The 10,283-nt window shown below is 35.9% G+C and overlaps 1 protein-coding gene across 3 annotated transcripts; it reads right to left on the bottom strand.

Annotated features, from left to right (window-relative positions):
- Positions 1-3,419: 3,419 nt before the first annotated feature.
- On the bottom strand, positions 3,420-9,053 carry LOC121235626 (WAT1-related protein At4g19185-like). Of its 3 annotated transcripts, none has more exons than XM_041131964.1 (7): positions 8,702-9,053; positions 8,115-8,177; positions 7,866-7,982; positions 7,447-7,732; positions 5,779-5,934; positions 4,716-4,988; positions 3,420-3,432 (listed from the first exon to the last, which is right to left on the bottom strand). In XM_041131964.1, the coding sequence occupies exons 1-6, from the start codon at positions 8,905-8,907 to the stop codon at positions 4,728-4,730; spliced, it is 1,089 nt and encodes a 362-aa protein (XP_040987898.1). In that variant the 5' UTR covers positions 8,908-9,053; the 3' UTR covers positions 3,420-3,432; positions 4,716-4,727. The 3 variants fall into 3 exon arrangements, with proteins under 3 accessions (XP_040987898.1, XP_040987897.1, XP_040987899.1); XM_041131963.1 differs by lacking the exon at positions 3,420-3,432 and adding an exon at positions 4,244-4,587 and having other exon boundaries at positions 4,837-4,988; positions 8,702-9,037; XM_041131965.1 differs by lacking the exons at positions 3,420-3,432; positions 7,866-7,982 and adding an exon at positions 4,244-4,587 and having other exon boundaries at positions 4,837-4,988; positions 8,702-9,041.
- Between the last annotated feature and the right edge of the window lie 1,230 nt (positions 9,054-10,283).

Genomic DNA, 10,283 nt, shown 5'->3' with positions numbered 1-10,283 from the left:
TTTCACTTGTCTATACCTACTAATGTCATTTAAGGTTCAAACTCGAGACACAAGGCCAAGAAAACCCACAAGTTTCCATCCGTTGCCCTGTCGAAAATGATATACATGTAAGGGACTATTTTTCACAACTCTTAGTATTAAATTAGGGATATTTTTATAAAATAATTTATAAAAATAATATAATTTTATAAAAATACCTTTAATTTAAAATATAATTATATAAAAATTATAAAATATATAATTATAAAAAGAGTTATATGCATATCTCTAATTGTCAACATGCCCTATTTGGATAGTAAAAATATTTAATTTCATCTCATTATTATAATTTTTTTTAAATTCTTACACAAAATATAATAAACAATTTAATTTTTCAAATCTTAAAATAATACTAATAATATTAAAAATAATATTCTAATAATATTTTATTTAACTTTCAACTTTTATCTCAACTTATTATACAAACAACAATGAATACCAATATTCTCTAAACAACAACCCCGTTTAAAGAGTTTTTCCATGGTCAAAACCAGATATCAAGCGGTGAATCTCAATTTTACAGGCTACATCTCATTTGCGGGGAACACTATAAGAGTTGTTTAGATTGAGAAACACTTTCAACCCATTCCATCTCATCTCATCTCATCATTATAATTTTTTCAAATTTTTACGCAAAATATAATAAACAATTCAAGTTTTTTAAATCCTAAAACAATAATAATATTAAAAAAATAATATTCTAACAATATTTTATTCAACTTTCATCTAAAACTATATCATCTTATCTCATCTCACTATTAAAAAATATCCATATATGCTTTGAAAAAGTATTGGCATCAGCCACTGTTTGGCATCATCCAAAACACATCTTGCGTGGCTAAGCAGATTGACCAATTTCTCCCAAAGCAAATTGACAAATTTGACCTTAAGTCCCCCGAAGCCCCCCTTCCCCCAAATTCAAAATCCAACAAAAAGCAAACTACCGGGGCTATGTGAGTTGCAATGGAGAGGGAGGAAGGGGTTGCTATGACCTGGGTTAGACGTTGGGGGTTGCTGGGAGTTCGTGGGGCTTGGTGGTGGTGGTGGCTGGACTGACATGTGGTGGTAGCATGGTGGCGAGAGAGAGGGAGACCCATTTTAGATTGTGAGTTGCGATGGAGAGGGAGGACGGGGTTGCCGTGACTTAGGTTCGACTGTGGGGGTTGCTGGGAGGTCCTGGGGCTCGGTGGTGGTTGTGGCTGGGTTGGCTTACGATGGCGGCATGGTGACTAAATCTGTGTGTGAGACCCATTTCGAGAGAGGAGAGGGGGCTACACTTGGGGGCTATCGTGGAGGCTCGAAGGTGGTTGGAGGGTCATCGATGTGAGGGGGAGCCAGTGAGGTGGTCGATGGCGCTACTGGGTGGCCAACAGTGGCCGACAGAGATTGAATGTGATGCGGTTGCTTGGTGAGGGAGGAGTATGCGATGCTGGTTGCTTGGCGAGGAAGGAGTACGCAATGCGGCAAAAGAGGAGTACACGATGTGGCTGATTCCATCGGTACCGACAGTGGGGATGGATGTTAGACTACGGCGGCGATAGCAACAGCGAGAGGGGAAAACTGTGTAGGAGAACCCATTTCCGATTAAGATAGGGGGTTGTGCGTGGGGGCTGTCGTGGAGGCTAGGCTTGAAAGTGGCCAGCGTGAGGGGAAGCCGATGGTGGTGGCCAGTGACTGCAGGTGGCGCACGGCAGGATTGGGTGAGCTGAGAGAGGGAATTGGGTAGGTGGAGATGAACCTATTTCTGAAATGTCGTTGGTTTTGTATTTAAAGAAAAAGAAAAAAAAAAAAGATTACACATAAGATCTGCTACAGATCAACTGTGAACATGATCTATAGCACTTTTGGACCTATTTTTAGTGGGAGCTGTAGTTTTTAGCCGATAGTCACATGTAGGCTTGAGCCATGCTACATTTCCCAATGGTGCAGCAGGAGACGGCTCCCGAAAAGAGCAAAGAGTTTTTTTTTTGCTTTATTTTTTTCATTCATTTTTTTTTATACTTTAAAAAATAAAAAATAAAAATCACTAAAAAATATTTTTTTAATCAGCAAGTAAAAAAAAATAAAAAATAAAAATTGGGGACCCAATCGGTACCCATTTCTTCGGTGACAATATCATTTCTGTGTGGGCTTAGGCCGAGCCTATGACCCACAGAAAGATTATTCTCTTCCAGTGTTAGGTTAAATCAATCCAACCAAAAAATGAAAAAAAAAAAAAAAAAAAAAGTAAAAAGTAACAAAAATTTCTCTCTCCCCTTCAGCTACAGTGGGAAATAGGAAGTCTCCTCCCGCCTTCCCTGCCCTGTCTATAGAAAGAATGCACTTTCTTTAATCTGCCTTCTTTCTTCTTTTGCCTTTTTATTCTTTAGATATGATGAAGGACGATACATCAAATTTGGGACATGTTCGGCGTATTGCAAGCGCATCACATGCACCCTGAAATCGTACACCATGTATGGATTTACGTACATGATGAGAGAGGATAAAGTCCGCGCGTGAGTTTCACGCACTGCTGCCTACTAACGTGACACGCACCACTTTGTTTAATTTTCCGACCTCAAATCTTCAAAAAATTACATAAATCTTTATATGGTCTTTAAATACCTTGAGCTTGATTTGAAAGGTTAAGTAGTTTTCTTCTTGACATGTTGGTTGCCCTCTGTTTTTACTTGTCATATACATCATGATACATTGACTTTATCTAGCTCAATTTCACAAACACATCACTTTCTAAAAAAAAAAATTATGCATGCTCTTCATCCCTTACATAATTTTCAAGTGAAACCCATCACTTGTGGGAATTTTGTTTCCCAATTCATGCACAACCCTTTCAATGCTCACTATAGAATGGTCAAAAGAAATCTTTGCTACTGTCATGGAACAGACAACTTGGACATTCATCTTTATTCTCACTCAACGCTAAATATATATATATATATATATAATTATACTTATCATCTCTTATATCATACATTAATATGTGATTTGTCATTTTTATTATTCTATTTAAACACAAACATATTGATTTATAAATATGCGTGTTTAAATAGAAGGATAAAAATGATTAATCATGTATTAATATATAGCGTATGAATGACAAGTAACATTAATTACATGTTATGGTGTGCAGAAAACAAAATACCATCGCACTCAACCATTGAACATAAATTGTTCACCATGCCTCAAAACTACCACACGATTAACATGGATTTCCCCCTTTCCTCGGTAACTTGAACATGGATTAGACTCACCTCAAGTATTATTTAGTGACAATCTAACCACTCTCTGAGTCTTGCAGCAATCACATGGAAATTGACCATCATTATTATGTTTGGGAACATGTTACATCTTCAACCTAAACGGGAGAAATCTCCATCAACAGAAGTGACAAAACTCGAAGAAGATGGCCCACGAGGAACAATTGGTTGAAAGCACTTGAGAATGAGGTATTTATTTTATCAGTAATACTAGATATAGTTATAAATTATACATACACCACACATTTTTTTTTTTAAAAAAAGAATAGAATCTACTATTAAAATATTAATTTTTTCATACGAATTTCTTATTTATTCAAACTTTTTTTTTTCAAGATGAGTATCTCTATAACTGCAAATATCATTTGTCTTACTTTATAGGCAAGATAAACTCATTTGTTCATTAAAGTTGATGCTTCTGCAGCACTCCATGATGTCGTGTAAGTAACACTCATGTATGAGTTCGAGTTCTCTTGATTGCTTGTATACAAACAAAAGAGAGAAAATCACTTCAATACGAATAATAATTAAACTCCTGCTTCACTATAGAGAAGGGACCACTTCTATTGTATTTCATACTACTGAGATGAGAGAGAGAGAGAGAGAGAGAGAGAGAGAGAGAGAGAGAGTTCCTGGCCCAGAACAATTGTGGAGAAGATTAGATGAAACCTGGAACCATATAGCTTGAGAATCAAAACTCACAATATATATTATATTATATGTAAAATAATAGTCAGTCGAGTTATTATTTTTTTCTTAATGGTTAAAGATATTTTAAAAAAATGAAAAAAAAAAAAAATCCAAATACACTAGGGGCACAGTCAGTGGTACAAGGTGGCGGCCCCCCTAGCATTATCCTATATTATATATAGCTAAGAAATCAAAGGACAACAATATACCAAAAAATCTAATATTGGAAAGATAAAATCCTTTGAAGATAGAGAATACAGAAAATTATATTTCTCTGGACATTAATTTCAAGAGACAGTTAATGAATAGAAAAGACATTCAAGATGTGCCATCTTATGCGAACAAAGTGTATGGTAGAAAAGAAAAGCTTTACACCACTTCCCATCACATAATGGCTTAATCTGAGGATTTTGGCAGTGTGGTGGAAGGCCCTGAGAAAATAAGACCTCTCTGGTATGATATCTTGTTAATCGATGGATCTTTGTGAACGAGCGGCTCAGTAGCCCGAGTAGGAACAATCACCGAGGCTGCTTGTCTTTCTCTATAAGATGCCCAAGTGACCATATAAAGACCGGCAATGATTAAAAATCCCCCTAAAACACTGTTTCAGCATGTAAAAAACATGAAGTAAGCACCAGCATTCTAATAAAAACTCCATTAAGAACTACAGAAATCGAGAAATTTTCATTATTATCAAAAGGATATTCTGGAAACAACACTAATAGAAACATATCAAGATGTCTACAAGATGTATTGACTAAGCATATCAAGATGTATTACATTATATCCAGGGTAAATTAACAAATAAATCAAGTCAACAAAAGTGTAATAGGAGTGATTAGAGCAAAACCTTCCCAAATAGATGGGACTTCCAAGAAAAATTCTGGAAAGGAAGGCAGAAGCTGCAGGTTGTAGTGGATTGTAAAGAGCAACCAAAGCAGGGCCTAACATCTTATTGCTCCACGTTATGAGTCCATAATTAAGGGCAGATGCAACAGTTCCCTGAGAACATAAGGAGCAATGCACTTAACCATAATTTTTCCCCATGTGCTAGATACAAAAATGTAAAGTTTGAAGTGAAATGCATACATGCATGAGTGATGTTAATTACAATCCTAACATTCTATTGCTTGCAAGAGGGTTACAAATATGTATGGAACCAAGTCATCAACTGTTATAAATGACCTATGGTGAACTGTGAAGTCGGGGGTGAAAGTTAAATAACAATTAAACTGACTTCAAAAGTTAAATAACCAGCAGATCACATGGACTCAGAGGAAGGAAAAATCACCTAATGTTGCAAGATTATTAAAAAAAAAAAAAAACTGCACTTCGCCTTATAGTGTTAACGAAGGTGAGCCATCATGATATTGACCATAATCTTTGTAAGTAATGACAGCCCTCTTAAGAGAGCAAAGTTAGAACCATAAACTGTCTTCAAAAGTTAAAATAACCAGCCAGATCACATGGACCCAGGGATGAAAAATCACCAAGAAGCTTAAGATAAAAATAAATAAATAGAAGCACTCTACCTTATAGGGTTAGTGAAGGCGGACCATCACAACATTGACCATAATCATGATCAAGTAAGGACTGCCCTCTTCTGAAAACAAAGTTATCATAATGAACTGTCTTCAAAAGTTACAGTTAAGCAGATAACATGGACCCAGAGGATGAAAAGTCACCGAAAAGTTCTTTGAAGTCAGATGGAGTTACAGCTAAGACAAGCATCGAATTGGCAAGGAGAAAATTCATACTCAAGACAAAGATATTCTTAATAGAAAAAACTTACAGCATAAATGACAGCAAAAAGCTCAGACTTTGTCAAACTCCAGTCTGTTGACTCATTGGTCATAAAGAATGCTGTTGTCACCATCAATAGAGCACCAAAGAAGTAGGAATATGCTGTGACTGATAGGCTGGCAGGATACTTTGCTAGAACTGGAGCCTGAAAGTTTCCACACACATTGAGCATACACAGAGATCAACTGACCAAAAAACACAAAAGTCTAGAATACGATAGTTTTTTAGGAGTTGGAAGCTGCATTGGACCATTGGTAACTAGAAATGTATGGGATCTCTCGAGTTCTCTAATCAGTGTAAGCTACTTTACAATTTCTTGATACTGAGTGTGCTTCTTATTATTATTATAATCCTTCTTTTATTTATCATTTACACTGTTACTGTCATCCTGTTATTATTGCTATGATCATGATGATCACTTCTATCAACATTAAAAATTGAAACTCTTGCCTCTGCCCACCCCATTGTTTGATATGCCATACCTATATAAACTAATTGAAAACAAAAGAATAAAGTTCACAATAAGAACTCAGTTGCCATGTAAACAAACTAAAATTCAACAGCATTTATCCACCGAGTGGATATAGTTGGACTTAACTTGGTTAGCTGAAAAGATACACATAATAAAAAATGCAGAGAACTTCCAAAGAGCCCCCCCTTCCTGTCAACTGTCTGCTGTTGTACTTGAATTATCCTCATAACTTGTGAATTGTTTTAGTTGTTTTCCAGTGGACAATGCAATTACTCCTTGGGAAGTAGTCCTAGCTATAAAAGGATGTAACTTGAACTCTTTTGGAGGCGCAGAAATAAATTGAGCCATACGTTGGAATTTGGATCCCCTCCCCCACCCCCCAACATCCCCCCTCTTCCTCCCTAGTTTTTTCTCTATTATCTCTTACTTACTGATTTTATCAGCAGCTCTTTCTCCCTTTCTCGCTAATATTTTTTTCTTTTTATAATTAGGGAAAATTTTATTTAAAGCGAAAGGGACATAACCCAACTATAAGTATATAATAGGGACTATGCAACTGTAGGGATAAAGAAAAATAACACAATTCCATAAATTCTAGAAAGCTATGGGCATGGAAACTATTGCATGATGCTGCCATCCATACATAAAGAGAGTTGAACATAAGGTCTCTTAATTCAATGATATTCCAACTAATTCTTTCCTTCACCATCGTTGAAATTCCCAAAGTTCCCATCTCATTATCTCTCCATGAGTCCTCATGTGATTTCAAAGAAAAACAGGTTATCTCCACTCTACTTTGCCACCCCACACTTCGCCACTTTCCTAAATGATCCACACTTGATTCTCACCACCTTCATAGCAAAATAGCTCAATAATCACAAATGCTCCCATGTTGTCCTGCACCAACATGAATCCTAAGCCACATTTTATTGGGATATGGAACTTCTGATTGTGAGCTCCCTGGTTTGCATAAAAAGGGACTTCCTCTACCCTATATCAGCTAGTGTTTAAACAACATCAGTAACCTGCCAGAATATATCTAATTTTGTCTTACATTTTATTTTTCAAAGTAATCAAAGTAAGCAAAAAATGTAGAAATCCGTGCACATGAAGTGCTCATCTATTTATCTATAACTATTTTCATTGCAAATCACAATTTAAAAACAAAAGGATCTGGATGTGTACCTGAATGGCCAAAAATGCAGCCATACACATACAGTTCCCAATTAGGCATAAAACTCCAAGGTGGAAATGGTCAATTCCGAACTCCATAAAACTAGACATTAACCATCCAGCAGGCTCTGGCTGACCCCTGGCACTTATTTCATTTTGCACTGAAAAGTCTGGTTCTGCAACTCCAATCAAAGCTGGGCCACGGAATAGAACCATTAGTATGGCACCAAAAACACAAACGAGTGTGCCTCCAACCTTGGCCTGACCTTCAGTTCGGAGCAAGTTCACTCTTTCTGTACTGCAAGAACAAGTCAACATATGATATTGAACAAGTCAAATCCATTGAAATGCAAACAAACAAGTGTGTATCTGCGATGCCTAAAAAAAGTTATCAGCTGAGTTAAAGCACAGTGAGAATTTGTCAATCTGACCCCATCATTGCAGCGAATAGAAATGTAAAGACTGGAATTGAAGGCTGTGTGGCAGCAGCATAAGTTGGATTTGTGTAGCCAAGACCAATAAGAAACAAAAGCTGGTTCCCAAATATCCTAATTGGATTTAAAGCAGCAAAGATAGATTGATCAATCGGATGTTGTTTCAGTTTTAAAGATAAACAATAAAATGAAGAGTAATCTATCAATAAACCAGTACGATTGAGGTTAAAAAGCATCCTTACTTACCCAGTTAACCCAAGAAAGAAAAATGACAAGAGGAGGCGTCTAGTCATCGGTAGCCTTACCCGCCTACAGAGAGGATAAAAATAAATGTTACAAGATGCTGTAAATGGACAGTTAACATTAAAGAGTAAGGATACAAAAATTGTTTGATCCAATTAAATATTGTGCACCAGACTGCATATCATATATTAAATATTGAATCAGCTAATTTTATTCTGCAATCTATGACATTACAGAATATAATTTGCAGTAGCGTCTAAAAAATAACACTGAAAATCCGAAACGGTGGCATTCAAATGAATCCTGTATTGATTTTTTTCTATGGAAATTAATTCTACGCAAAAACTAACTGGATGGACAGTAAGACAACAGGAACAAAGTTGTTGATATACTGAATGAAAGAAACTGATTAGACCCGTCTGCAACAGGAAATCTTAGATACCCAAATTGGGTGTTCCTTATACTTCACATGCAGCATCAATGCTAAACATGACCATTTACCCATGTTGATAAATGGAAATTAAGAAGAAGGAAAAGTGATTAAGCGACAAGAAATGGGAATCGAAGAAAAGAAAAGAAAGAGAAAGTACTTTTCACGGACATAGGCAACGGGGGCAAGGATGGAAAGGGCAATGAGGTCGCGGAAGACGCAAAAGACAAGCTGGTTGATCCCAACATTGAGGGCCACTTTGGTTATGACATGGTACCCTCCGTTGAATAACTGAACCATCGCCATGGCCATATGAGCCTTCCGTACGTCTACTCCAACACCGCCGGCTGCTGCTGATGCCGCCATCTCTCTCCTTGGAAAGCGGCGAAGAAGATTTTGATGGGGTTGGGGATAGCTGTTTGGTTGATGGGTCAATGGCTAGTCGATCCTGCCTGACTGCCTAGTGCCTGGGCTTAAAACTTTAAAACCTCATATTTAAATACTCGAGTACGAAGGGATAAAAATGTACATAAAAAAAAAAAAAACCCTATTTTTCTGTGGTAATTGTCCAGTTGTCCACCCATACTTTAAAGGAAAATGATCCGTATAATTTATTTTTTGAATAAAAATTTCCTTCTAAAAAGAATCATTTGATGAACTGTCTAGTCTAGCCAGTAAATGAGAGCAAGTTTATACAGTTTTGATACAGTCGATCTTATTACAAAGAATAATTTACGGTTTTAAAATAAGTAAATTTTGTGCTTTTTTTTAAAAAAAAATTAAATAAATTTGAAGATCTATATTTGAGATTTTTATTTATTTTTCACTACTATTTAATATTCTATCATTATTTTTTTATTACTATTTACAGAATATCTCAGAATATTTTATTATCACCTAAAAAAATAGATTATTTTAAATTATTTTAAATTTGAGATCCAGCTTTCTTTAAAAAAAAAAAAAAAAAATTGTAGAATTTGAACATCCCAAGACGGTATCTATCTAGCCTTATCTATCATATAAAAATAACATTTGACAATTTAAGGAAAGATTGCTGTTCGGTTTTAGTTAGAGCAAGTGGATTTTAGAATTTAGAGGTCAATGGCATCTCTTGGAAATTGGAAGCCCCAAAATGACATTGGAATAAGACTTATTACCAGAATTTTAGATTCAACTATTATAGCGTAAGCAACGAGTTTGGTGTACCTGAGTCCTTCCTTGCTTGGATGCAACTTGGAAACTCACCTTTTTTACAACTTGAGTCCTCTGACAGATATTTTTCCGCTAAAAAACAAACTTGATCCGTTAGATCAAGGGTAACGTAATTCGGAGCGGCTCATACCGAGCGTATAACTTTACTAATACTTACTTTTTTAATCATTAAATAAAATAAAAAATTAAAAAAAATTAAATAGTAGATAAATAGTAATAAAACAGTAACCCTTTCATTATTATTCTGGTTACATGTTTGAAACACTGGCAATAATAACAGCGATTATGATATTCTACCGGTAAAGACCACTACTCAACGTTCTCTGTCGCCTTTGTTTTATTATTCTTCTAAAATGCTAATGGAATCATCTTTTTTTTTTTTTTTTTTTTTTTTTTTTTTTTAAAAGTGCATTGCAGATGTTTAACTGGAGAAGCTGTCACAAGAGCTAGCGTTACCAGACTGAAATTAGTCAGGACTTTGTTCTCAGACGCCTGGTGGGGCGTCTTGACCAGATGCAAATGGAGTGGGA

This window comes from Juglans microcarpa x Juglans regia, chromosome 6D (genome assembly GCF_004785595.1).
Source record: "Juglans microcarpa x Juglans regia isolate MS1-56 chromosome 6D, Jm3101_v1.0, whole genome shotgun sequence".
NCBI classification, from domain to species: Eukaryota; Viridiplantae; Streptophyta; class Magnoliopsida; order Fagales; family Juglandaceae; genus Juglans; species Juglans microcarpa x Juglans regia.
This window is presented reverse-complemented; position numbering and strand designations above follow the sequence as displayed.